Source organism: Labrus bergylta, chromosome 11, assembly GCF_963930695.1.
Source record: "Labrus bergylta chromosome 11, fLabBer1.1, whole genome shotgun sequence".
NCBI classification, from domain to species: domain Eukaryota; kingdom Metazoa; phylum Chordata; class Actinopteri; order Labriformes; family Labridae; genus Labrus; species Labrus bergylta.
The window spans coordinates 18,735,272-18,762,882 of NC_089205.1; the positions used below are offsets into that span (position 1 = coordinate 18,735,272).

Genomic DNA, 27,611 nt, shown 5'->3' on the forward strand with positions numbered 1-27,611 from the left:
TACTTTTGAACACAATTGTTTTTATTAGTAAGTCTAACACTTTTTTGATACTGTCATGCGATCACACTGATTTAAAGTTTGTACTGTGGTTCAGTCCTTGCATGTTTATTGCATTTTAAGAGTAGTCACTCTTTCCTACTCCATGTCCAAGTCGTCCATCTCCACGGTGAACTCGCTCTTCACCCAGGGTAATGGCAAAGGTACGTAGGGGTCATATGTCCAGCGAGGATACACTCTCTTGTACAAATTCATCATGATTGTGTCTTGAGAGCGCAGCTGGTTATCAAATACACACTTCATGTGACCGTGTGTTCCTGAAAAATAAAACATGACAGTCAGATTTTGAAGGACACAACAGATGTCGCTTACAGCTGACCAAAGTAAGTTTAAAATGTCGTCACCTAAAGCCTCCTTGATGTGGCCTCTCCGACCCCACTTTGTTCTCAGCTCCACTGGCTTGAACCACATGATGTCATCTGTCATAGGAAGGAAAAAAAAAAAAAAAAGAACAGTCAACTATGAAGCTGAATGCCACAAGTTAACTGTTACATAATATGATTTAGTAATAAGAGAAGTATAAGAACATCATTTTACCCCTGTTAAAGAACATGTAACGGGCAACCGCAGAGCGCCGGTTGATTTTGAACGGGTGTCCACTCAGTACTATCCTCTTCAGCACGACACGCTGAGGGTCACAGCTGAGCAGACTGCCTGTAGCCACCAGGTCCTGGATGCCTAGAAAGCCAAAATAAAAAGAACACAATTATCTTAAGTGGATAACTGAATAAAATGATTAAACAACAGAATAGAGGGCCAAAAGTTCAAAATCAAGAGAGCCGAGCGATAATTAAATCTACTTATTTTTATCTCACCATCGTTCCTTTGTTTGAAGAGCAGGATTCCTGCCGGCGGGAAGACGATGGGAGCGTACACCGACACCACGGTGGGGGAATCTTGCCTGAGGAAGCGCTCCATCTTATGTTTGTCAGCTGGAGAAGAGCACAGCCAATTTCAAACACTCAAAAAAGCATTTATTACTGCAGATCTAGCAGCCAGAATTGGCCTCAGGTCACTTGCTTCTACAATCATTCAGCTGCATATCCATAATGTTATTGACCCACAAAAGAACTCGTTCTGTAGATCCACAGCCTTCTATGTGACTGTATGCTGCTTCTATAATATAAGAATGTCAAATATATCTTCAAAGTCATGCAGTGGCAATAGTTGGTTGTTGCTTGTCTGTTATCAAGATGGCTTAATGCATCGAGTCCTTTGAAATGAATACATTTGTGTGCAATATCTAACTTTTATAAATGTTTGTGTGTTTGAAATATGATTGTTTCTTTAAAGGGGTTCAGGTGGACATAGGGGCCTGCTTAGGAGAATCTTGCTTGATTTTTACCTGAGGTGTGCTGAGAGAAGATGGGAGATGCCCTGAACCTCCGAAACCCACAGTGGAACACCAGCTCCTCTTTAGATTTGATCGGCTCTGTATTGCTCGGGTGTCTCCTCACCAAGAGATGCATCACTGACATCTGTGCATAGCGGAAGGAATAAAGAGGTCATGACAGTGAAAAACACTATTTCTATATTTTCTCACATGGCTCCGGTTCATTGAAAAATTCAGAAAGTGTAATAAAAAAATTTAAAAAAGCATTTAGCATACCTTCTGTTCATGGGGCAACAGAGACACCAACATCAGAGGTCGGCCTGACTGGATGCTCTCCATCACAGAAGAAGGCACATCAATGATGTGCAGCGTCACATACCAGCCCACCTGAGAGGGAGAGGACGGCAGAGTCAGAGAAGCCACAAATGTATAAGAGCAAATATAAAGCCCTTTTAAAAAATGTATTTCTTTGTTTTTTTTACCATGGCACCCTCTTCTTCAGCTGCTGCCTCGGCCAAAATGCGGTGACGAGTGCGCTCAAAGCTCTGGAACTGGAAGATGCGAGAGTAGTTGAGAGGCAAGTTTTCCATGGGGTCCCACGGCGAGGAGCGGAAACTTTTCAGGCCTCTATAGCGCTGAAATCTGGAGCAAAAGGACAGCAAGGGAATAAAGTAAGTAAATTATGTGAGGATTTCTAGCTTCGGTCTTAATTCAAAATGATCGCAGACGTCTCCTCTATCCAACATAAAGAAGCAGAACCGACCTTATTCGAGCTGCAACATCAAGGGGAGTGTCCACCTCATCGGGAAACATTTCATTGGCTCGAGCCTCGCGGTAGCGTTTAAGGCCTTCTACTTCGGCAGCTTCATCAATGCGTTCATCGTAGCGCTGATCAGCCCCAGTTCGCTCTGTGGAACAGACCTCTTCCTCCTCCTCCTCCTCTTCATCTTCATCTTGTTCATCTTCAGAGCCTGATCCTGCATCCTGAGCAGAGGGGATACAGTACAGTTTGATTTTAATTGCAGTCGCACTGAGCCCTGTTGGTATTAGCATCCTAAACAGAAAAATGTAAGGGACTCGAAATAAGTAAACATTTTACAAGTGGCTAAATGAGAAGTTGGTGGTCCACAATCCATTTGTGACAAGCTGAGAATAATTGTGTTAACCTGTTTGGAGAGATCAAACTGATGTGTGGCATAGGGTTCATTTAGTTTCTACAGTGTCGGTTTTGTAAGGTATCAGAATGAACACTGGGATAGTTACCCTCTCTTTACCCAGCAACTTGTCTATTACTTTAAAAAAGCCCAAAACAATAGCTAAACATATTACACACAAAAAGGTTTTCCTTAAGATAGCATGGTCGCAACTTCTAAGCCACAAGAGGAGGTATTTCCTCAACAACCTGCAGTGGAAAAAAAGACATCGCACAACATTTAGTTGTTAAAATATCTGTCTATAAAATGGCTGGATTACATTTGAGGGGACAGTGTACCCCCCCCCCCCTCCACAAACCCTCTATCCTCTTGTAAGACAGCTGCACTGTATATATCTCATTATGTAAGAAACGCTAACACCTTGATTCAAATGCACAGAAACATCGTTTTTGGAAATTTTGTGAACTGACCCTTTTAATTTACAAGCGTTCAAATTAGTGCAAAAATGTATGTCCACTATCTTGCTTTAACGGTGATCATTGGACACCTTTTAAAAGTATGGTGTCATTTAATAGAATCACTTTTGTTCACATGGGATTTGTTACAAAGTGTTGCTGCAAACACAAACCTCACTACTTAGAAACCTTGCCTGTTACCAAAAATATTTTAATTTGCCTTCTGGTGTCCTGCAGCACCATGTAAACACAGGTGATTTAGTAGTGGATTCCTCTGTTCACACTGTGATCTAACACCACTAAGATGTCTGAGATCAGTCTGTCTGCACAGATATGAAGAGGTGTCTCTTCTCTTGCTGTTCTCTATTCGTTACCCTGTTTGCTCCAATATTCCAGAGCAATTCAACATCACACAGAGAGCTTCTTGCCTTCACATTTTCCAAATTGTTGTAGTCTGAGAGATTCTAGGTAAAGAGATGTAATGTTATTGTACTAGAACATTAGGTAAGATTTTATCAGTGACAACATTTTTTTTTTATAGAAGACTTAAACTGTGTGTTACAGTCTGTCTGTCTGTCTGTGTGCATGTGACGGGGAGTTTCCACAACTCAAAGAATGGGAATCCCTGGTTTGACATATTTTTCCACACTCATTGTGTCTACAAAGAAGTCCTATGTTTCTGAACATTCAGCCTTAGGATTTCAAGAGAATCCACTTCCATGGAAAATATTTTTAACTGAAGAAACGAATCAAGACAACATATTTTACAGTCCTCAAACTCCTAAAACTTGATCGCAGACAAAGCCAGACGCATGGGAGGAAGCACCCAGCAGGGGTTGATTCACAACCTTTCCAACATCCTTGCTGCAATAATAATAATCATTATCATTTGAAGTGCCCTTTTCTCTATTGTTACCCTGTCCTAGATACATACTCCTAAGACATCAAACACATGCTAATAACAATCCCCGATCGTAATGAACCCATTGCATAAGGAAGAGTTTCCTCGACCTCTTTTCATGCAGAGCTGGAAATAAATAAATTGTTCAACCCCTCCCTCCGTCCAGACAGGAAGTTCTGTTCACAGGAAAGGAAGACAGGAGGCTTCTCTCGGGACTCCAAACACTATTGTTGTGGTGCGCAGCCTGGCACTGCAGACGCTGAGAACACAAACAGTGACGAGGAGCACCCATCGAGGGTCACGTATGCAGGGCTGCTGCAGCCCACCGGAACCACAAACGCATCTTCTCCAGAGGTAACTGTCCTCGATATCCTCTCTGAAACTACACTGTTTGACTCAAGCTAACACGGTTGTTATGACAACAAGAGGAAGCTGAGCAGACTAATCCTGAAGGTGGCTTCAGGCTGAACTTGGACTGAAACAATTCATTCAATAATAGTTTATTACAATCTCAAAACAAATCGACATGTAAGAAATGTGGTGATATTTTGGAGAAATGTATTAGATTACATTTGACAAGCATTTTCTCTTTTATCTTTACGTTGTATTACTATTAACTAGAGCACAAACGCTTATTCGACCAGCCGAGAATGTCAGCCGGTATTAGCATATCCAGTGACTATCAGTATGGGCTAATTTTATCGCAGATATGTGCTGATAGCGCTAGAATTTTCCATCCGTCAAATAGCATTTAATTGAAGTTTAACTGTATTACACTAGCAGTTCTCTTTCCCCAGCAGAGTGCGCTGTATGGATAACAACTATGACACTACTAAGTATCAAGCGGTGATGCCTGTACATGCACAGTTACTTTCCAGTTGAGTGACCGTCTTGTTTTCATTATACTGCATGTCGTTTCCACAAGTGTTGGATAACTGCATTTGATGGATCACCGCAATAAATGTGTTTATCTTTATCCATCTCTACAGATCAAACATAGATCTAAGATTAGAAAGATATCAGCCAATATATTGATATCAATTTTTTTTTCCCTTCCCAATATCAATATCGGTATTGGTCGGGCCCTACTATTAACTAAGTGCAATTTTTGAGAAAATCTACAATGTGAAAATAACAGCTCTGGATCTGCAAACTTGCAGAACTTTCACAATACATTCATGGATTGCACAATTAACTCACAAATATTGAGTTAGTCAATGAGGTCGTAGGAGTTTTGTAGCCCAAGTTTGTTCACTACTAAATGCATTTAAGCATGTTTATCTCTCTCACAGACAAATGCATTTAAATAGGTAATACTCATTTTATCCTCTATTTACATTCATCTGTATTGAAATGCTAGCTTTTTCATGCTAAACATCTGCAGCTCACTGCATGCCACCTAGTGTTACTCTGATTATTGTGTTTTTTTTTTGTTTTTTTTTTTAAATGCCTCTTCAATTAATTTCACATTCAATCTGATCCCACTTGTGATTTAGCTGTTGCCTCAACCAAGAACTCTCAAACACCATCTTTCATTAGTAGATTAAATCATTAGTTGCCTTTTGCACCTTTGGCCAATGGCTTAAAGGTTCAGACGCAGCTCTCGTAAACCTTAAGTCTCTGACATCTTTGTCCAATTCGATGTCATTTTTCAATTTGCCACTTTTCTGTGATAAAGAGGGATAAATGCCCCAAAAAATACTTAAGGCGTGTACCTGAGAGTTATTCTCTTCATCGTCTCCATCCATGGCCTCGTCCAACATGTCGTCATTGTCATCGTCATCTTCACTGCTTTCCTCGTCCAGCTCTCCATTCTCCTCCTCGTCCTCATCGACGATCCACGCCGCCTGGTAGTCTGATGTTCCTTTAGGGACCCTCATCACACGTTTGTTCTTCCTGCCCTCTAAATATCAGAAAGAAACATTTAGAGTCGTTACTATTGTGAAAGATTATTGTAATCCACTGATTGAGTTCATCTAACAGTCCACGGTAACTACTCCCACAGGAATCTTTTTTTGTTCATTGTTTTACATCATGATTACTTCAGAAGACAAAATGCTAAACTTGAAATCAAATCCATTTCAATAGGACCTTTCTAACACAAATTATTGTGCCCATTTTTAAAGTTTGTCTCATCCCAATAAGTAATGACGCATGATCCTGCACCTTCAGCTTCCAGCAGCTCTGTTTCCGTCGGCCACGTCTGCTCTCCGTCCATGGGGTCGACCTCAGCCTCCATCTCCAGACTCTCCCTGCGGGATGGATCAGCTTTCATAAGAACCCTCACTGGGGCTTCATCTTCAACTCCATCCTGTGAGCAACAGAGATAATGGAGTAAATATTAAGTTTAAAATGACAACCCGGGGGTTAAAAACAGTCAACTGGCCTGCTCAGATACAATACCCTTTTTATTTTTTTTTACTCCAACCCATATACGAACAATTGCATCTAAAACGACATTACATTGTTTTTACTGAATTGCTTTTCCCCAAAATTTATAGTCAGAAACTTGTTCCATTAATTTATCTACAATTTCAATATCTGATATTGAAACGTTTATCTTGCTTGCTTGAAAAAAAATGTATCATTGTAATCAATAATGCCTCAATTATTTTCTGTCACATAATTGACAGTTCAAAGTGAACCGTGTAAATAAACGATATTCTAACATTTATGTACCGGTATACAAGTTTATACACCATGTCGAGAAACAAAGGCTTATTATTAATATGATGAGAAAACAAGGACCTCCATCTTGTTGAATTTTAATCAATGTCATAAATAAAATGTTAGCAATAAGTCTGAAAAAAAAAAAAAAAAAAACACCCACCAGCATGTCAACTTCTCCCTCCTTGCCAGGCTTTGCTGGTCTGGCTGCTGTTAAATGTAAGGGAAGCGGGTCTGATGGAGCATCGACCTGACTGAGCTGAAAGTCTCCGTGTCCACTGATGTGCACTAATCTGTCGACCCTCAGAGGTCGGCCCCGGACATATCCAGAGACACAGAGCGTTCCAAGGCCGGTGGGTCCTCCGCCTGTCCCTTCAGCGGGGCTGTTGGGCGTAAAAGTGACATGCTGAGCCAGAAGATGTGAACGCCTCGAGCGGAAACCCAGCTTTCTCTGTCTCTGCGTGCCCAGGTGTCTGAGAAGTAGAGTGGCATCCTGCTCTGAATCCAGAGGGAAGAGGCGAGTATCGGGAAACCGGATCTCTGTGATCTTTGACAGAGCTCGTCTGGACTCGACCCTCTTCTTCACAGGGAGGTCAGACACACCCTGACACACCAGCGCTGCATGGGGTTGAAGAGACAGAGGCTTAGAAAATACACACCAAGGGAATCAAGAAAACCTGAAGATGTTTTTTTCAAGACACTGTAAATCAGGGGTGGGCAACTGGCGGCCCGGGGGCCACATGCGGCCCCCATCAACCCACAATGTGGCCCTCAGGTCAATTTTTACACATCAGTTATTTGGAAACATGAAGAAAACATGACAAAATCTGCCATGAAATCATGAAAACCAGAAATATGTCCACAATAATATTTGATCACTGGTATATGTTGAGTTAAATTTGAGTCATAATTGACTGTTATTGTTTTTGTATACTACAATTTGGCCCTTTGGCAGTGAGAATCAAATGAATGTGGCCCTTGCTGTGACCAAAGTTGCCCATCCCTGCTGTAAATCCATGTGTCAATTCAGGAGTCTTAAAGTTTCAACATTATAGGAAGAATATGAGTCATGGCTGTCTACAATGAGTGTGACACCCGAGTCCTGCTGTCTGTGATGCTTTCCGAGACATATCTATAGCATGTTTACATCGTTGGGACAGCAGGCAGGCTCATCCCTTCGCGTATTAAAAATTGTGTAATTGAGGGACTAGAGAAAAGAAGAACAACATACTGTACTCACTGATTATTTGAATGTGCGTTTCTAGATCACGCTCATTTCAGGTAAATCTACATGCAGTGTGAAGATACGAGCACAATAAAGATCGCCAACATTAGCGTGCTAACACAACAATGCAGCTCGAGTCGTTTTGGTTTCATGCTGGTGCTCAAGGGCGACATCTGCTGGATCAAAAATTGCATATTCTTCCTTTAAGTTCAAGTTGTACCCACCATGGCTGGGGAGGCCCTGGGCAAAGAGACAGGACAGACAGTGGTCTCCATAGCTGTCCCAACCTTCAGTGGAGTCCAGCACAAACACAAGGCTATCTGCGATCTTGGCCACATCCAGCAGGGAGTGCATGTCAGCTGTTTCAAGGAACCATAAAAAAAAAAAAAAACTTCAGAATGGAACAATTATGCTCATCACAAAGACATAACGTAGTACTTTATCGAAGGTCTTTCTAAATGTTGCTTAATAACGAGGGTCTGCATTACTCTCTTTGATATAAATAAATTCTAAGAAACCCAAAATGTGTATTCCGGGTAAACCCTACTTCTTTTACAGGATTTTAAAAACCTGGCAGGAGACATTTGTATGTTTTTCAGGCTTATGTCATTTTATATGTATATTTGAAAATACATCAATTAAACAGGTTTAAGTCATATCACTGTTCAAGTAGGAATTGGCTGCATTTCAAAACGGTTCCATATCACTCAGTTCTTACCTGTGCTTTGGCTGAGAAAGTGGAATCTTTGTTTAAACCGGGGTAAAATCATCCCAAAACTGTCACTAATGCCACTGATGCAGCGCTCCTGATGTACCACGCCCCCAGCGCCCTCCCCTCGCAGCAGTTTGGTGACAACAGCAGCATCGACGGCAGCGTGGAGGGACAGCACAACGACCAAATGAGGAGGACCATCCCTGCTGCCAAGACGTCGCTTTTCTGTCAGGACCTTAAGATGAGATGAGAGACATTGAAATGCTTCAGGATTCAAAGAGAGAGAGAGAGAGAGAGAGAGAGAGAGATAGAGAGAGAGAGAAAAGAACGAGAACACTTTTCTTCATGTGAAATAAGAAACTACCATGTCTTTCTTATTCCTGCGGAGCTGGTTGGCTTTGTGCCTTCTGTCCATCTTCTTGTGCTCCTTCCTTTGTTTTTTGGTGAGGGCGGTTACAGACACTCTCCCTGAGAGACAGGCAGAAACAGTGATTTATTTTTTAAGTCGTTACTCAAACCCAGAATTTAAGGCTTGCTAAGAAAATCTGACGGCATTTGGACTGAAATCTAACAAGAATGTTCAACTCTTCACAGAACTAATACAAGTGTTAAATTAGTGCAAAAATGTATGTCCACTATCTTGCTTTAACGGTGATCATTGGACACTTTGTAAAGTATGGTGTCATTTAATAGAATCACTTTTGTTCACATGGGATTTGTTACAAAGTGTTGCTGCAAACACAAACCTCACTACTTAGAAACCTTGCCTGTTACCAAAAATATTTTAATTTGCCTTCTGGTGTCCTGCAGCACCATGTAAACACAGGTGATGATTTGCATGCATCATGAAATCACTGCACTCCCTTCTTAAAAAGTAACACACCTGTAATTCAACCTTTGAATGAATACAAGGTGTGAACACGTCCTTAAATGCAACGAAACTACAGGCTGTCAAGGAATCTGGAGTAAATATGGCTTCCTGTTGGCCATTGAAGTTATTATTGATGACTACAATATATTTGCTGTTGTCTCTGTAACATAAAATTGCTTTACTGCGTTGAGCTTTCATTACAGATTCCAAGATAGTTTCTATTCAATTGATAAATGAGACCATGATTTGCATTATCATTGATATAATGGATTGGAAATGCAGCATATATCTATGGATTAATGCTTGTTTACGAACTAAAATGTTTCTATTGGTTAAATTTAAACACAGCAACAATGATTTGCACTAGAGGAAGCCTGCCAATTGAAAATGTTACTTTCTAGTGCGCTTCTGTATAACAAAGATAATACAACTGATCAAGCTTTAACTTTTTATGTGTAACTGAGCTATGTTTTTAAGCGCTGTTTCAATTGTTGGCTGACAATAAACTCGATCGGAATATTATGGTATGACAAGTGCGTTTTCTATCCTGAGGCGGACCAGACTTATTAGTCAGAGATTTAAATGGTGTTGGAAAACCAGGAGAAGGATCAATCGTTCATTATCAATGTCTTCACAACATGTGTAAGAACACCTCTGCATGCTAACTCCACTCATCATGACCCACAACTAAAGACATACCTTCATTTGCCCGAAAATTCAACACGTGTGTTTGCAGGGCCGTCACCAACACCACAAGCTAACACAACACAGCCAACGTCGACGCTTCATAATTAATACAATTCTTACCTTTGTTTTCCCTCTCAATTTCACCTTTCGTCCGGTGCTTGCCATGTTTGTGGCCTTTGTTTTTCTGTTTAAATATGCCGGGTCTGTGTCCCTGTTGTTTTTCCCCATTCGCAGCCATTTTCACCATGTGGGAAAGTCGGGCGACATACTTCCGCACTCACTATGTGACGTCACCAAAGAGGCGCGTCCTCAAACTTTTCGGAGAGTTTCTTCTTCAAAATAAAAGCCGAGGTAATGCATAATAATAATAATAATAATAATAATAATAATAATAATAATAATAACTTTATTTATATAGCACCTTTTAAAAGCACAGGTTTACAAAGTGCTTTGACAAACAGCAAAAACAAAGCAAACTAAACCAAACACAGAAGAACATTAACAACAGAAAGAATATAACAGATGCAAAATACTAAAAATAATTAAATACAATTCAACAGAAAAGAACCCAAAGTGCACGATACCCAACAGACATATATAACCCGACCATCACAAGAACCATGATAAGAACCCAGGAAACACAAGAACCCAACAGCAAGAGCTGAGACCAAGAGGAACCAAAGATTTAAGATGTAAGAAACTAAAAGATAAAAGCAAATCAAAAGATAACAGCAATAAGAAGGTAAGAGCAGTAAAAGAAATAAAAACAAGTGGTTAAAGGATCAAAAAACCCAAAACTATAATATTAATAAAAATAAAAAGTAGATATAAATATGAAACATAAATAGACAAAGTAAGTAAGATAAGAAATTACCAAATTAAAACACAAGAGGAGATTAAGATATGCGCATAAATACAAGATAAGACCATAAATAAAAGGACAGTAAGAAGTAAAAGAAGATAAAAATAGTAAAACCAGTAAGAGAGGACATTAAGAAGACGATATGCATAAGGGCATATTAGCCTGTATTGTGCGTTATGCGATGGATTGCAGCATTCATTTGCTCTACTTACAAAATAGAGCCACTGTAAATATTTGTATCTCTACATCAAAAACCACATGTACTATTGTTTTGTCAATAAAGACAACTGCATGAAAATGTGAATAAAATAGCATTGCTCTAATTAGACATTTAAGAATAAATGTTATGGCCATTTTACTCTCACACAAACTGAAATAAAACAAAAGTTAGACAAAATAGAACACTCACTTAAACATTAAAGCTATGAAAAACTAAAAATTACTAAATACATGCCTCTCAATGAAAATATATACAGAGTCAATCTAAGCTTTCATCAAATAAAAAGTCATCTTCTTTCCAGTTATTTGGTTTTGGAGTATAGGGATAGGAGGGCAAAGAAAGAGATGTAGGTATAAGGGAATAACATTATGCATTGGCTACCCAAGTGAACGAGCTCTGACACCTAAGAGTTTCTGTTCTATTTATTAAAACAAAGGTTACATTTGTTAATGCTTCAAGTGTAAAAACATGTTCCTGTTGCTTAACATGAATGACCACCATTTAATATAAGCTTCATAACATGTATTTTTCAGTAAAACAATAAATAGGTTGGATTTTTAAACTTGGGGTACACTATTTGGTTTACAGTTAAAGTCTTGTATTGACTGCTTTCAACAATAACATCAAGAAGGGTCCATGTAGCCTCATGGCTCTTCTCTCTTCTGCATCAAGTTGTGCAACACATGCAGCAATTGGTCACATGTGGCACCCACTGAAGAGGAAGCATGTCAGTAACACAGCCTCCTTCACCATGGTCCAAAAGCCCTCTCACAGTCAACTTGAGTAGATTTTTCCATTTGTTGCCTTTGTAAAAGGTCTTATCATGCAGATAGCAATTGTCAGAGAGAGGAAGAGAGTTTGAACATGGATGAGAGGCTATAGGGGTTTCTTTAGCTGTTACATCATGCACAAACCTATCAAATGTAAATAGAGCATTGGTAAACAATAGCTGACTATATTTTGCTGCCTGAGGGGAGAAATGCATACTCTTGGTCTACTGATGAAGGATTCTTAAGGTATGATGTAAGTACCATGCAAGCAGCAACCCCTGGAAATCCAATATTCAAAGAAGTGAGTATTTATGTTTCCCATTACCGTTAACTATACAAAAAATTTAAAAGCAAAATATAATATTTTCCTTTCTTAACATACATTGCTTTAAGCTATGTAATGCGTGTTTAATGTGCCAATTTAACGATAACAAAGCATTAATGTGTGTTTGAATTCCTCAGTACTAGGCCTACAGTGGAAAACCTTGAGATGAGTTCTTCATTTGCACTTTTTTTTAACCAGCCTGCAGAGGAACCCCAGGGGAAAGCATACACTGTTTCAGTGTACTGCTGAATAAGGGACCATTCAAGTATTATCTTGTAAATGTGTCTCAGGGCAGGGCAGGTTGGCATCAAAATTGTCCCATTTATAACTGTCCACTTATATCTATATTTTGTATTTTTAAGTTAAGTTTAAGCTCTAAGTTGTATTTAAAATGACACTTTATAGTTAGGTTAAAATGTTTTGTTTACTTGCACTGTTGTTAATTTACTGCTCTGTGTGCCTTTGAATTGCCCCCCCCCCCCCCCCCCCCCCCGGGGACAAATAAAGTTTTTTGAATTGAAATGTACTAACAGACCCCTTTGCTGAGGAAGAGTAGAAAAACTGATGTCTACACAGAGTCAATTGCTGCTCATGAGTAAGAATTTCATAATCAAACCAGTATGTCATTCATTATAAACACTTCACAAAAAAATTGTTTTAATTTCTTCCGTTCTATTGTCAACATCATATTTATTCTTTAAAATGAACCAAAATGAAAACTGTTGAAAGTTTGCATATTCCAAAAAAAAAGTATATTCCTTATTTTTATTCATTCAATTCAAAATAAGTTGCCTATGAAAAAACATGATAAGGATAGGATAGGATAGTACTTTTTTTTTTGATCCCCAGAGGGGAAATTCGGGCGTTACAGCAGCACTGACAAGAAAGCTCAAAAAGACACATTAAACAGAATAGATAAGATAAAAAAAAAAAAAAAATTAAATTTAAAAAAAAAAATGAAAATGAAAATAAAAATAAAAATGAAAATGAAAATGAAAATGAAAATTAGAATTAAAATTAAAATTAAAATTAAAATTAAAATTAAAATAAAAACAGGGGGTATATACAGTACAAAATGAATGATGAAGTTAACTGGGGGGAATAGAGACTTGCGACAGTATTTGCAGAGAATGACAAGATAAAGTGACAAGTGATGATTAAAGTGACTTGGTATGATAAATAGCAGCAAGTAATGTAAGACAGCAGAGAAGAGAGGCAGTGTTGCGCCACAGTAATGCAAAGTGCAGTTATATAATATAATGTAGTATAATATAATATAACATAGTGCAATATGAACAATATAGTGTAATATAATTAAATGTTATGTAATATAGACTAGTATAATAACATAATAAAAAATATATAGAATGTACAGTATATATGTATAGATAAGATACTATTCCACAACTTTTGTATGATTTGAGAAGTCTCAATATACTACTGGTCTTTTCTTCTTTTTTTTTTAATTCTGTCTGTGCCTGTGGATGTTTTTGGGTCAGGGAGAGTTTACTGCAGCTCCAGCAGGCAGGGCGGAACTGCTGTTTGTGTGTCGAAGGAAGACGGACAGTCGGAGAGAGAGAGAGAGAGTCACAAGCCAACGAAAAACCAGCGGAGATTGTTAACATGCCAGTGTATTTTTTTTTTTTTTTTTAAGCTTGAATCTCTAGTTTCCCCATCGACGTTGTGGATAATAACACGGCTTGTTTAGCTGGTTGTTAAAAGGAGGTTGTGTTTGAACTTCCCTTCATATTCCTGCCCAACGTATTTCCACGAAGGGAGGCGGCGGTGGAGCGCTCGGCAGCCATCTTTGGAGCTGCCTGGGAGTGGGATACGACTATCTGGCACCCCAGATACTTCGAGGGTGGGGATTTTTTTTTTTTTTTTTTTTAACTTATTACACTGAATCTGTACGTTATTATCGACTGACAACGTTAGGAACTACGAGTATTTAGTGTAGTAAGTGACCGCGCCTGGGATGAAACAGGAAGAATACTCGGTATTATCCCAAAGTGTTTTGAATTACACGACAGAGTGCTGAAACCTGGCCTGTCAAGAGAGGGTGAGTTTCTGCTAACTGAGCTAAGCTAACTTAGCAAACATCACAGAGGTTTAGCCTGCTATTTGCTGCTATTTCTGGCCAATCCTTCTTAAAGTGTGTCCTTTCCATTAAGTACATACAGGTGTTCATGTGACAGCTTAATCCACACGCTGTAAATGTCGCGCAGATTGTTTTATTTTATGACACGTAACTTGGGGCTGAGCTAACGTGAAGTTGAGTGTTCAGCTAATTTTTTTTTTTTTTTTTTTACAGTCAACGCTGGTTAGCTCAAACCTGTGATTTGTTTGCGCTTTGTAGTGTTGTTTGGGTCTTCACTTTCTCAGACCTGCTGTTTATGTGACAGCTGAAGTAGCTTTTGGTGAAGTCATCCCACCAAGTCCTTTCTCTAATCCCAACTTGTGTTGCAACATTACTGAAGCTCAATTAGCCACAGTTCATTTAGGATGTAATCATGTGAAGCTGGGCTGCGAGTTTACTCATCTAAAAAAAAAAAATAATCATTTTGATATTACACGTCAGACTTCGGTTGTGTCATAATGGCTTACACATTTAAAAAAAAAAAAAAAAACATTTACAGAATTTTACTTCCAGGTGATACCCTCATTTCTTCATAGTCAACCACTAAAGCAGGGGTGGGCAACTGGCGGCCCGGGGGCCACATGCGGCCCTCGTCAACCCTCAATGTGGCCCTCAGGTCAATCTTTATACACCAAAACATGAAGAAAACATGACAAACTCTGCCATGAAATCATGAAAACCAGAAATATTTCCATAATAATATTTGATCACTGGTATATGTTGAGTTAAATTTGAGGCATAATTGACTGTTATTGTTTTTGTTTACTACAATTTGGCCCTTTGGCAGTGAGAATCAAATGAATGTGGCCCTTGCTGTGACCAAAGTTGCCCATCCCTGCACTAAAGGTATGCAATGTAATGTAGGCCTGTCTTCAGTTGGCTGATCGATAACAGTTTTTTTAAATGTTGTTCTTGGACAGGGATAGTAGTTGATACTGTTATAATGGGATTTTGTTATGATGATTACATTGCTTGACAGATCAAAATTACTACTACATAAAAATGTATACTTATTAATAAAAAGTCAACATTTTCTTATTGATAGGGAAGTTTTAAAATGTGCGTTTCACTGTCTAGAATGCATGTCTGAATACACGCCATCGATGTCAAGACAAGACAGATAATCACCAGTCACCAGGGCCCCTTCCTACCTCCCTATAGCTCTGCGAACAGGAAATGCTGAGAAATGCAGCGCAGTGAGGACATACATCGGGAATTCCAGCCCTCCAGCTTTTGTTGTCCTGTCCTGCTGCATTCTTGTGCATGTGTGAGTCTGTGTTAGTCAGAAGGCAAGGGTGTTTTATGGAGGTATCAGTTATCATCACTCACTTTTGTCATCACGTGTCCTCGGTTGAAAATGCCATCATGAGATATGACAACAAGGCTCATTCATGAGCAACAATGTAGTACGGGACAATGGCAATAAAGAGGCACAGTCCCACATGGTAATGAGGCTTTATTTCAGCGCAGTGGTTGCATCTTTGTGGAAGAGTGAGTTGTTCAGTGTTGTCGTGAGACAAAAGATGTCTGCTTGAACTGGGGGCTGTATCTCCCGGGCTGGGAAAGAAGTCTTGTGACTCTAGCGTCAGCTCTGCATCTGTTTGCAGCTGATCGTCTGAGCAGCATGGACTCAGTAAAATCTCCTTCAGTGATCTTTGACAGTGTACATCTGTCCTACTGCGGAAAGCTGTATAAAACACATTTTAATAGGAAGCAACAAGTTTTTACAGGTCATTGGATTTATGTCTGTCATTTAAAAGGATGAGTTTTCCTCATATTTAGAAAATCAAAGATAATATCACTTGTGGTATCCTGTCATACAGATGTAGGTTTAACATATTGAGCTTCGGAGGTAAGGTTAATCCACACACCCTCTCGCACTGTCAGTATTTTTAAATTACAGAAGGAAACAGTTTTAACTGTTTCAGAAAGGTTGTTGGATTATCCTGGGTGCAGGACATTGTTTTTGGAAAGATACACTATTGATTATCTTGAAAGGTTGGTTTTTTTTTTTCCTGGTGAGGGGGTTAACGAACTCTTCGATTACCGGTACTTGCAGGAAGGTTTTATGGACAATGTTTGGTATGTTTGATATGTGTGTTTACCTAATACAGGTTTAACAAGTAGTCCAATCACTGGAACACTTTGTTACAGTTCAGACAAATGTCTCGGTGAAACAGCGAGTTATTGCTTCTCTTTCTTGTTCGAGCTGGTGATTGTCAGCTGCACAGTTCTTTGTTTCCTCCCAACATCTGTCCGTCCACAATACCAGTCACTGAAGGTGTTAGGGGAGGTTGTCAGTACACAACCCACTGATTTCCTTACCGGGGTTGCTGTTACTATGGAAACAGGAGACTTATGTCTTGTCACTGCAGGTTTTCCTACTGACCATTCTCCACATGTGCACCTTAGATCATGGTTTAGTTCATGGTTTGCATAGCGTACGTTAATGGGCTTTGTTGATGCCGAAGGATGCGTCACCTAACAATTGTTTCTTACTGTAACATACAGCGCAATTCATGTTACAGCATAATATTATCATTGTAAAGGAGTCTCATCTCAAATCAATGTTTCTCAGCACAAAGTGTGATATAATTTAAACTGGAGACACATGATTACATTAGGCTGTATCACTCTGCTGCTTGTTTGTTTTTCAGTCAACTCATTCTTGTTGTTCTTTCTACTTTTTAGCTCTGACCACATATGAGACCACTGTCCTGCAGATGAGCCATCGGTGGGGGCTATCCAGTCGCTGTCGCAGACCCAGATAGTCCCGGGCGGCAGCGGCATTGCCCCCTTGCTCCCCATTATGCCCAACAGCAGTCGGGCGGGGAGCCTGAAGGACCCCGAAGTTGCTGATCTGTTCTTCAAGGAGGACCCAGAAAAGCTCTTTGCAGACCTGCGTGAGATCGGACATGGCAGCTTCGGTGCTGTATATTTTGTGAGTATTTCCAAATGTCAGGTTCTGGTCCAAGATCAGGGTCATATTCTGTTAGTACCAAAACCCTATTCATCCTATTTCATATTAGTGAGGCTCGAAGACATTAAGGAAGCATACAGACCTGGTGAAGTTAAAGAGCCGTCAGAGCTGTAAAACTAAACCTAGCTAAGTTTATGAAATTAATTCAAGTACACATTTTTGTAATAGCGCCCTGTTACTGTCTCTGTAAAGTGGATATTATTCACTGAGACTTTGTAGAATACCGTGTTTCTGTCAGTCAGCTTACAGGGTATAAGCTATTTGTTGTTGTTATGTAATGCTACTTCCCCCGAACAGCTACATTGAGTCAACATGTCGCTCCATGTGAATTCTCACAGGGATCATGTAGTTGATTCTCTAATACAGATTATGATGTCATAATGGTTTAGGCTAAAATATCTCTTACAGTGATTTTGAGTTTATTATGCAAAAAGTACAGTCTTAAAGTTTCACAGGAAAGTTATACAGAAAAAACATATAAATTGAGTATTTCAAAAAAACTTGCAGCTTCAGTCACTAAATCACTCAGGGGTTTTTACTGATTTTTAACCAATTAAAAAGCACCAATCAAATTCATCCCAACGTTATGTCCCGCATTCTACCTTTTGATTGGTTAGATCCCATTTCAGTTGGCAATGCGTCATTACCCAGCAGTTAGACACTCTCGATGTTCAGTTTCACGGGACTTTAAATCAAGTATAGATTATAAAGACAACAATATGTAATGTGCTAACTCTTCAGGCACGGGATGTGCGGACAAATGAGGTGGTGGCCATCAAGAAGATGTCTTATAGCGGGAAGCAGTCAACAGAGGTATGTTAGCTTTTACAAATCCCTATCATGTCAGAAGGGAAACTGTTATAATTTGTATTCTTGAATGTTGTATTGCTTGTTGTTTCAGTCCAGATTTTATTTTTTATTTTTTACTATTCTTACAGAAATGGCAAGACATAATCAAGGAGGTGAAATTCCTGCAGAGAATACAACACCCCAACAGTATAGAGTACAAAGGATGCTACCTGCGAGAGCACACAGCCTGGGTGAGCTTGTACATGAGTGATGATGCTAACAAATGAAATGCACTGATAGAAAAATATCAAGGGGACTAAAGTTAACACACTGCCCTTTTTATTCCACTGCAGCTGGTAATGGAGTATTGTCTGGGATCCGCCTCTGATTTGTTAGAAGGTGAGTTAAAAACATTCTTAACTTTCTACAAACTGTGTTTGTGCTTTTGATCTCACAAGACTTTGTGTTTGACCTTTTACCCCTCACCAGATAATGGGAAGTTGGAGAGTTAGCGTTAGTTAGCTCACAACGACAACGATGTCCACACCCCTCACAGATATATACAGTTCTACACCTCAGAAATCAAGTCATGTGGACTTGATATGAAGGAAGAGAAACTTTCCAAAAGTCTGCCCGTCCGTACCCTTTGTTGACAAATGATTAAATATAAAGACAGAAAGACAAATCTCACCTTTTGCAATGGCAAAGCGACTCTTGTGGTTATGATATTAACATTATCAAGCAGTAGCCAAAGCCGATCTGAATAAACACTTTCTCCGGTCACAACTTGCAGAAGTCACATGATCTATAGCCTGTTGTAATGCTTAAGTTTACACACCGACTGTGTAGTTGGGAGTTGTTGTCTCTTGTGACATCGTTATTACATTTTAGTCTAGTGCTGTGTGGGTAACAATGTATTTCCTCCCCTGAACTAACTGTCAAAATGAGAGACACCTGGGCTTCATGTGTATGAAAAAACCTTCACATAAAAGAACATGTCATGAAATGTGTTTGTACAATAAGCCTATTCTCTTGTCACTAGAAAAAAAATAAGCCAAAGGGCATGTTTTTTTAACTGACACATGGCATTTTTCTTTTACTTTGGATTTAATCATCATCTTGTATTGAATCGAATAGTATCAAACCGAATCGCACCGAACCCCTTGTAATTTAATAAATCGCCCCTGAATCAAATCCCAAGAGAATCGAATCGTATCTTGTCAAGAAGTGATGTACTGTGTGAAAGTATTTATCATGCTTGAGTACGAGCAGAGAGGCTAGCCTTCTCGCCACTTTTTGTCTTTTATTTACATCACTGTTGTCAAATGTCTCCGCTCCAGTTCACAAGAAACCCTTGCAAGAGGTTGAAATAGCTGCAATTACCCATGGTGCTCTCCAAGGCTTGGCTTATCTTCACTCCCACAACTTGATTCATAGGTGAGTGTTTGAAGTGTTCAGGAGCTGCTGGTGTTTCTGCTCTTGGGCGTTTTTTGTCTTCTTGTGCGGTGTTGTAACAATATCCTCCTCTGGGTTTGACAGGGATATCAAGGCTGGAAACGTCTTGCTGACGGAGCCAGGGCAGGTCAAGCTAGCCGATTTTGGTTCTGCGTCTATCGCCTGTCCTGCCAACTCATTTGTTGGGACTCCATATTGGTAAGATGCAGCAAATGTTAAGCTAACACAGAGTTCTTTGCAAACTTTGGTTGAATTTCTATTTCAATATTGCAATTGTCCTGAATTTGTGTTTCTAGGATGGCCCCAGAAGTAATTTTAGCTATGGATGAGGGTCAGTATGATGGGAAGGTGGACATCTGGTCTTTGGGAATAACCTGCATTGAATTAGGTAAGGTCACATCCATCTATTTTTAAACGTTTACCAACATCTCAATAGTCTGACTTTATTTAAGCAATGGATAACTGAATAATGTTGTATTTTTCTTTCCTGGTGTGATTTTCCTGCAACATGTGACTCCTCTTACTCAACGTGTAGCTGAGAGGAAACCTCCACTTTTCAACATGAATGCAATGAGTGCCTTATACCATATAGCACAGAATGAAAGCCCCATGCTGCAGTCTAGTGAATGGTGAGTAGCATTTTAATCTTATGAGCCTTTTTCAATGTTTCAAAACCTGAACTACTAAAATAATAAATAACATAATTTTATCCCCCATTAAAATTTAGGACAGAATATTTCCGAAACTTTGTAGATTCTTGCCTTCAGAAATTCCCCCAGGATAGGCCGAACTCTGAGGAGCTCTTACAGGTGAGAATGACTTTAAAAAGGCAATCAAATACTTGTATAATGCTTTATGGGTAATCCCTAAAACTCAAATCAGAATCCAGGGTTTTAATGCAAGAGGTCTCTTCTGTGTTGGTCCTCCAGCATGCGTTTGTCCAACGTGAGCGACCAGAATCGGTTCTAATCGACCTCATAAGTCGGACAAAGGATGCAGTACGGGAACTGGACAATCTGCAGTATCGCAAAATGAAGAAGATCTTGTTTCAGGAAGCCCACAATGGACCCACAACCGAGGCACAAGATGAAGAGGAGGTCTGTTTTGTGACGGCTTTAATTTCTCTATTATTCAATTTCTATCAACTCCAGTTTAGTCAGTATTTTATGTATCATCATCTTATGTTATTAAAGAGGGAGCTGTGGTAATCATGCTGCTTACTGTATGTGTGTTTTGTTTTTTTTCAGGAGCCCGAGCACAGTGTGAGTAGGACGGGTACAGTGAACAGCGTGGGGAGCAACCAGTCCATACCCAGTATGTCAATCAGTGCCAGTTCGCAGAGCAGTTCGGTCAACAGCTTGACAGATGCCGGAGACGACAAGAGTGAGGTGGACATGGAGGGAGACCACACAGTTATGTCCAACAGCTCCGTCATTCACCTGAAACCAGTAAGAAGCTCAGGTTCCAGTCTTGTATAATTATTGTGTTTTAAATACAGTACAAGAAATAATTTGATTGATTGTAGTATCTTGTTATGTTGATTACACATTCTCTGAATCGTTTCTATCTTTCAGGAGGAAGAGGCATACAATGAAGAGTCAGAGTCTAACACCAGGCCAACAGAGCCCCAGTCACAGCCTGCACAAACTCCACGGCCTAAACGGAACCGCGAGCACTTTGCTACTATTCGTACCGCCTCAGTGGTAATTAAACAGATTTTGTATTTACACATCAAATATGAAGATAGCAAAATGACTTCTATCTAACCAAGACAACAGCTCGTGTTGGAATCCTGCTGGATTTTCCACATCCATGGGTCGATTTTGGCTTTGAGGCTAAAAATGTGTAACTTTATAATGTAGTCAAAAACAGAGCTATGATTCAGATCTTATCTTTAATGTTCTTAGAAATGTCTTTAAAAAAATTAATCCTTAATTTCTGGATTTCTGCCTGACACATTTTCCTGTTCTCTCAAAAACGTTTTCCTTCCATTGCAACAATAAAAAGATCTTTGTCTCGTATCTTTCAGCTCACTCGGCAGATTAAAGAGCACGAGCAGGATTCTGAGTTAAGGGAACAGATATTGGGCTACAAGCGCATGAGGCGGCAGCACCAGAAACAGCTGATGGCTCTGGAAAACAAGCTGAAGGCTGAGATGGATGAGCACAGACTCCGTCTGGACAAGGAGCTTGAGAACCAGAGGAATAGCTTTGCCCAGGAGATGGAGAAACTGATAAAGAAGCATCAGGCGTCCATGGAGAAAGATGTATGCTTACATTTTAAACATTCACATGAGATATCTTGTTGCTTTTTTAAGTGAAGTGCATACTGACTTTGATTAACTTTTTCTCTCCATTAGGCAAAAACTTTTAGCAACGATGAAAAGAAGTTCCAACAACATATTCAGAGTCAGCAGAAGAAAGAACTCAACAGCTTCCTGGAATCCCAGAAACGAGAGTACAAACTTCGTAAGGAACAACTCAAAGAGGTAAGAGGGTTCCCCAAAACTTTTCACTTTACTCACTGTATGTGCCATCTGGTCTGTTCAGTTGTTGACCTCTAATTTGTCTTCGGATTCAGGAGTTGAATGAAAACCAGTCGACACCCAAAAAAGAGAAGCAGGAGTGGTTGGCAAAGCAGAAGGAGAACTTCCAACACTTCCAAGCAGAGGAAGAGGCCAATTTACAGCGTAGACAGAGGCAGTATCTGGACCTGGAGTGCCGCAGGTTCAAGCGGCGGATTTTAATCGCTCGCCATAATATTGAGCAGGACTTGGTGCGAGAGGTCAGCTCACTAGTCTTTCTCCTTTACTGTACTGCTGTCTAAAATGTTACAAATAGGAAGAAAAAAGTCTAGAATTGAGTTATTAATTAACTAATTGCCTCACAATCTCATCTCATTTCTTTGTCCCTCCATTTGCACATTCACAGGAGCTAAACAAGCGTCAGACCCAGAAGGATTTGGAACACGCCATGCTTCTCCGGCACCATGAGTCCATGCAGGAGTTGGAGTTCCGCCAGCTCAATACCATCCAAAGGACGAGGGCTGAGCTGACCCGCCTGCAGCACCAGACGGAGCTCACCAACCAGCAGGAGTACAACAAGAGGAGAGAGAGGGAACTGAGGCGCAAGCATGTAATGGAGGTTCGCCAGCAGCCCAAGAGCCTCAAGGTGAGAACTCAGTTTATGTACATGCATGTATACTGAATATTCAGATAATATTCTTATTGCAGTGCTAATGTGTTTTAAGTTTTAAAAAAAAAATGCATCAGACTTAAGACGAGGCAGTTTTTAAACCACCTTCGCTAAATAAACTGTCAAAATATGGAAGAAAAGAAGCTCACGTTTCTCTTCCTGTGAATTTGCTTGGTTACATAATTTCTCTACAACATAGTCCAAAGAGCTACAGATCAAGAAGCAATTCCAGGACACGTGTAAGATCCAGACCCGGCAGTACAAAGCACTGAGAAACCATCTGTTGGAGACCACACCAAAGTCAGAGCACAAGGCAGTCCTTAAACGGCTGAAGCAGGAGCAGCACCGCAAACTGGCCATCCTGGCAGAGCAGTATGACCACTCCATCAACGAGATGCTTTCCACTCAGGCGGTGAGTCTGGCAATGGCAAGAGTGTAGAATCCTGAAGAGTTTAATGTAAGACAACAGTAGTTCCACTAGATTGATATGTTCAAATCAGTTATAGTTGTTGTTTTTCTATCTCCTCAGCTTCGTCTGGATGAGACTCAGGAGTCTCAGTGCCAAGCCTTACGAATGCAGCTACAGCAGGAGCTTGAGCTTCTGAACGCCTACCAGAGCAAGATCAAGATGCAGACGGATGCCCAGCATGAACGCGAGAAGAAGGACCTGGAGCAGAGGGTGTCGATCCGAAGGGCCCTGCTGGAACAAAAGGTCAGCCTTAATATTCTTTTACAGTAGCCTGACTCCATAATCATTTGCACAATTTATAGGGTGCTGTTTAAATGCCTAGATGAATTTCTCAGGTTTCAATTGTTCTGCTTTATTAGGCCTGCTAAATTGTGATTTGTGTTTTAAAAAAATGCACTTTGAGGCAAGAATGAACATTTTTATTTACAAATTCTTCTGTACTTATTTAGATTGAGGAGGAGATGCTCTCGCTGCAGAACGAACGCTTGGAGCGAATCCGGAGCCTGCTGGAGCGTCAAGCCCGAGAAGTGGAGGCTTTTGACTCAGAGAGTATGCGCCTGGGTTTCAGCAACATGGTGCTATCGAATATCTCCTCAGAGGGGCTCAGCAATAGCTTTCCCGGTGCTCCAGGAAACTGGAGTCACCATCAGCAACTACACCCATCAGGGAGCTCTCAAGGGCCACAGTGGGGCAGCGGGGGGTCAGGTGCAAGCCATCAAGGTGGCCATCACCACTATCACTCCAGTCCAGGAGGGGCCGCTATGCAGCAAGGCTGGGGGCAGGGCATGCAGGGAGGTGGGGCTCCATCACCGTGGGGCCACCCATCAGCAGCAGCCCTCGTATCCCGAAGCAGTGCAGGTGCACAGAACAGCCCCCAGGCGATGGGGAGGACACCCTCAGGAGGGCGCAGTGAGCAGAGCATGAGCAGGAGTACCAGTGTCACCTCTCAAATATCCAACGGGTCACATCTTTCCTACACATAGATCTCCTGCTCGCCCTGGAGCTTGAGCGGGGAGATGTAGAATCCAATACAACACAGCAGAACAGAGTGATGGCGCTGGGCTCTGCTGCTTTGTCACTCCCTGCGCCTCAGTTTCTCCCATGTACAGATGTGGATGTGTGATCAAAAATTTTTTGCTCAGGTCAAAAGGGCTGGAAAAGACGCAGCCCGCCCTCACGGCAGTTTATCGGCACACATGCAGATCCTTAAATTCATGTTACATGAGCAATTTGAGTGTCAACATACAATACTCCCATCGATTTTTATTTACAGCGCTCCTATGGAATTTTAAAACCTACATGTTTTGTGCTATTTGCAGCCATTGCTCTCATTTGCACATCAAACACTTGTTAAACAGCCTTTGACATGTGTTCACTATGTCCTTTAAGCAATGTGGTATCAAACAATCACAGGAAAGTGATTTTATTTAGCCCCCCTTCCTTTAACTCTGCTGATTCATCATCAGTTATACACTGGTTGATGGTTTGATTGCAGCAGGCCTATCAAAAGTTGCTTTGCTGTTGTGATACCAGCCTGCTGTAATGGTCATAGTGATAAACTTGACGCCAACTTTTAACCAGCCATTCTATTTCACCTGATTTCCCACCGGACATCAGCCAAAATGAGACATCACAAAATGAATAGCCAAATAAAATCATCTTAAGTGATTCAGGCTTATCCTACAACACTACTACTGTGCCTTTTAACCTTTCATGATAGAAATCTTGCTCAGATGTTATAGTTTAAATTTTAAGATTTTATCAGTTTATAATCAGTGACAGTGCATCTTTGGTCACAGAAAGGTTCAGTCCATTCTGTGCTTGTACTTCCAGAGGACCCAAATACTTCTCTCAAATAGCTCTATTCACTGTTTGCAGTAAGTTTTAGGTCAAGTCTTATACATGTTAAGAAATAGAAAGTTACTTGTATATATGAGTTACTATATTTTTAGGGTCTTCAGAGCGGCGGTACACTAGGGGTGAACCCCTGCGTTACAGAGAATGTAAGTGTACACATTCACAAGGGGCAATATGAGGAGAGACTATTTGCCTTCAAAAACAATCCTAGCATTGATCTGTTGGTTTTTATTAGTGCCTTTTTAAAACTGCTGCCTTTTTAAAAGCACTTTATACAGCTAGATATGTGTCAGTTTTTTCACAGAACTCCTGGTGGATGAGTGTTTTGTCGGTACGCCTGTAGTTAATTTGAGTAGTCAAACTAACTGTGCTGTGATTTATTTAAGGAGCAATTTTCCCCCTCAAGTACAGACAAAGAACCTAGTGCATGTCTACATAAAGAATGTGAGAGGAAGTATTCCGCTGTAAGTGTTACTTCTGAATTGTCACTGAATTGAGGTTGCAAGGGTGCTGAGGTCAAAGAGTTAACTGAGAAGAGAATCCATTATGTGCAGGCAGAAAGGTTAACGTTATCCTCATGACCATGACAGCAGGCTTGGCACTACTAACATACCTACAACACTGTTAAAAACAATTTTGGGGCCCAGTTAACTAACACTACAATAAAAGGGTAAAAAATAAAAGGGTGCTTAGAAATGTTACAACATCTCAACAGAAGCAAAGAATCAGGGTGACTGAAAGTATGCTATTGTAGCATAGGCATGTTCATTTAAAATGTTGTTAACACAAACCCTGAGAACAGCCAAATACAAAATGTAGAAGCATGTAGGTAGTCATTTCATCCTTTAAACAGCACCTCTAGTAATATCTGTTTCTCTTCTCTCTTTTTCTCTGGTTTTATTTTAAATATCATCGGGGAACTCTGTGCCCTTTCAACCGCTTCTCAGTTCAACTTTCCATTTCCCTACAGAAAAAATGTAAACACTTTGTCGAAAAAGGCCTTCATGTAAAATGATCCGGAGAAACTCCCCTGAATCACAAAGCTGGAGTTAAATGTTCATATGTGTATATTTTATTAAAGAAAACATTTAAAGACTAAACTCACTTTTTAAGAAAATAATTTCTAAAAACTAACTTTATTTAACTGACAGACCACACTGATATTAGCCAAACATTTCGCTCTCCAAGTGAAAGCCGCTGAGTTGTCTGGACATAGCTCATTGGAAGATATTCTTGGTTTGTGTGCACAGACAGAATGCCTCATATGCATGGATTTGCTGTCATCTTCTTTTAAATGCCACTTATTTATTCAGGCAGCGATCTCATCTCGGCGTCATCACTGCAGAGTTTGTTCTCCCATCGCTGCACCCGTTTGACATTTTGCCTCCCCCGCCCCGCTACTCTGATTCAGAGCCAACTTTTCACATGCTGGCTCTCTCTTGAGTAATACTGTCATACTGTGATATGTTCCTATCACATGTGAGGACACAAGAATGCTGGGGTCTTTTTCTTAACTAGGTGGGATTTGAACTTCCACATGTATGTATCCTACCTAAATTTCTACATTATATCAAGTGACATGGTTCGTTCCCCAAAATCTCTTTAATGCCAAGTGACTTGTTCCTGCGACTGTTACAGAGCAGGTTATAGTCCTCATTTCTTGTCTGATTTGTTATTTGGTAGGAAAATGGGAATGTATTTATAATGATCAGACCTTTAGTCAAAAGCCACAGCCAAGAGTTTGAATGTTAGGCCAATCGAACCTCACGTACATGCCAACCTTTAGTTTGTATGCGCCATTCTAGTTCACTTTAATGTCAGTGTTTTGTGAGTGAGGGAGTCCCGATAATTTTGTCAATCATTGTCAGTCAGGAAACCATTCAACCAACCTGGGTTTGATTTTAATTTTTAATTTTACATTTGTTCAAAATTGTGTTCTTCTGACTGAAAACATGTGAGGAAACTGAAAACGAATAGGCAACAGAAAAAGGTTCTAAGTTCTATGGTCAAACACTGTGCCATACCCGAGTTGCCAAGCCCAGATACCACTGCATTGTCTCATCTTCATATCTTAGGGGCTGGTGGCATGACATGTAAGACAACTAAAATCAAAGTTGGTTCTGGTCTAGTGTCCAAAGAAAAAAAGAAAAGAAAGTCTTGGAAAAGAGGATGTGATGACAGGCAATTAATGAAAAGAGATTGCATTTCTTTGAAGATGTCAGTATTCTTCTTTGGCACATTACCACTACGACTCATAACCTGTATTAAACTGTATAGATGGTGGAAGTTGTTATTGAATGTCAGAGATATTATGAAGATACTACACAAAAGATGGTCAAGTACTAAAAGTGGATTTAAATTGTGTATAAAGACTCATAAAACAGAATAAGAATAGGATCAAATTTATTATTTTGTTTGTATTATATTTACCATTGTGTTGGCAGAGGGACATTGAACAGAAATCAGCTGTAATAAAGTAATTTTAGTATAA

At 40.1% G+C, this 27,611-nt stretch overlaps 2 protein-coding genes across 3 annotated transcripts; one reads left to right on the forward strand and one right to left on the reverse strand.

Moving 5' to 3' along the window:
* tsr1 (TSR1 ribosome maturation factor) lies at nt 1-10,342 on the reverse strand. Its single transcript, XM_020653912.3, has 15 exons — nt 10,183-10,342; nt 8,869-8,972; nt 8,511-8,739; nt 8,017-8,151; nt 6,731-7,185; nt 6,067-6,211; nt 5,616-5,803; nt 2,154-2,374; nt 1,873-2,032; nt 1,667-1,777; nt 1,403-1,535; nt 873-989; nt 595-735; nt 402-476; nt 1-314 (listed from the first exon to the last, which is right to left on the reverse strand). The coding sequence occupies exons 1-15, from the start codon at nt 10,307-10,309 to the stop codon at nt 136-138; spliced, it is 2,520 nt and encodes an 839-aa protein (XP_020509568.2). The 5' UTR covers nt 10,310-10,342; the 3' UTR covers nt 1-135.
* A 3,444-nt stretch (nt 10,343-13,786) lies between these two features.
* taok1a (TAO kinase 1a) lies at nt 13,787-27,611 on the forward strand. Of its 2 annotated transcripts, none has more exons than XM_020654366.3 (20): nt 13,787-14,298; nt 17,068-17,317; nt 18,098-18,169; nt 18,295-18,396; nt 18,499-18,544; nt 19,486-19,582; nt 19,685-19,798; nt 19,897-19,988; nt 20,136-20,229; nt 20,328-20,409; nt 20,530-20,697; nt 20,848-21,048; nt 21,175-21,303; nt 21,630-21,866; nt 21,960-22,088; nt 22,181-22,384; nt 22,531-22,770; nt 22,994-23,206; nt 23,324-23,506; nt 23,713-27,611. In XM_020654366.3, the coding sequence occupies exons 2-20, from the start codon at nt 17,186-17,188 to the stop codon at nt 24,244-24,246; spliced, it is 3,069 nt and encodes a 1,022-aa protein (XP_020510022.2). In that variant the 5' UTR covers nt 13,787-14,298; nt 17,068-17,185; the 3' UTR covers nt 24,247-27,611. The 2 variants fall into 2 exon arrangements, with proteins under 2 accessions (XP_020510022.2, XP_020510013.2); XM_020654357.3 differs by having other exon boundaries at nt 13,787-14,100.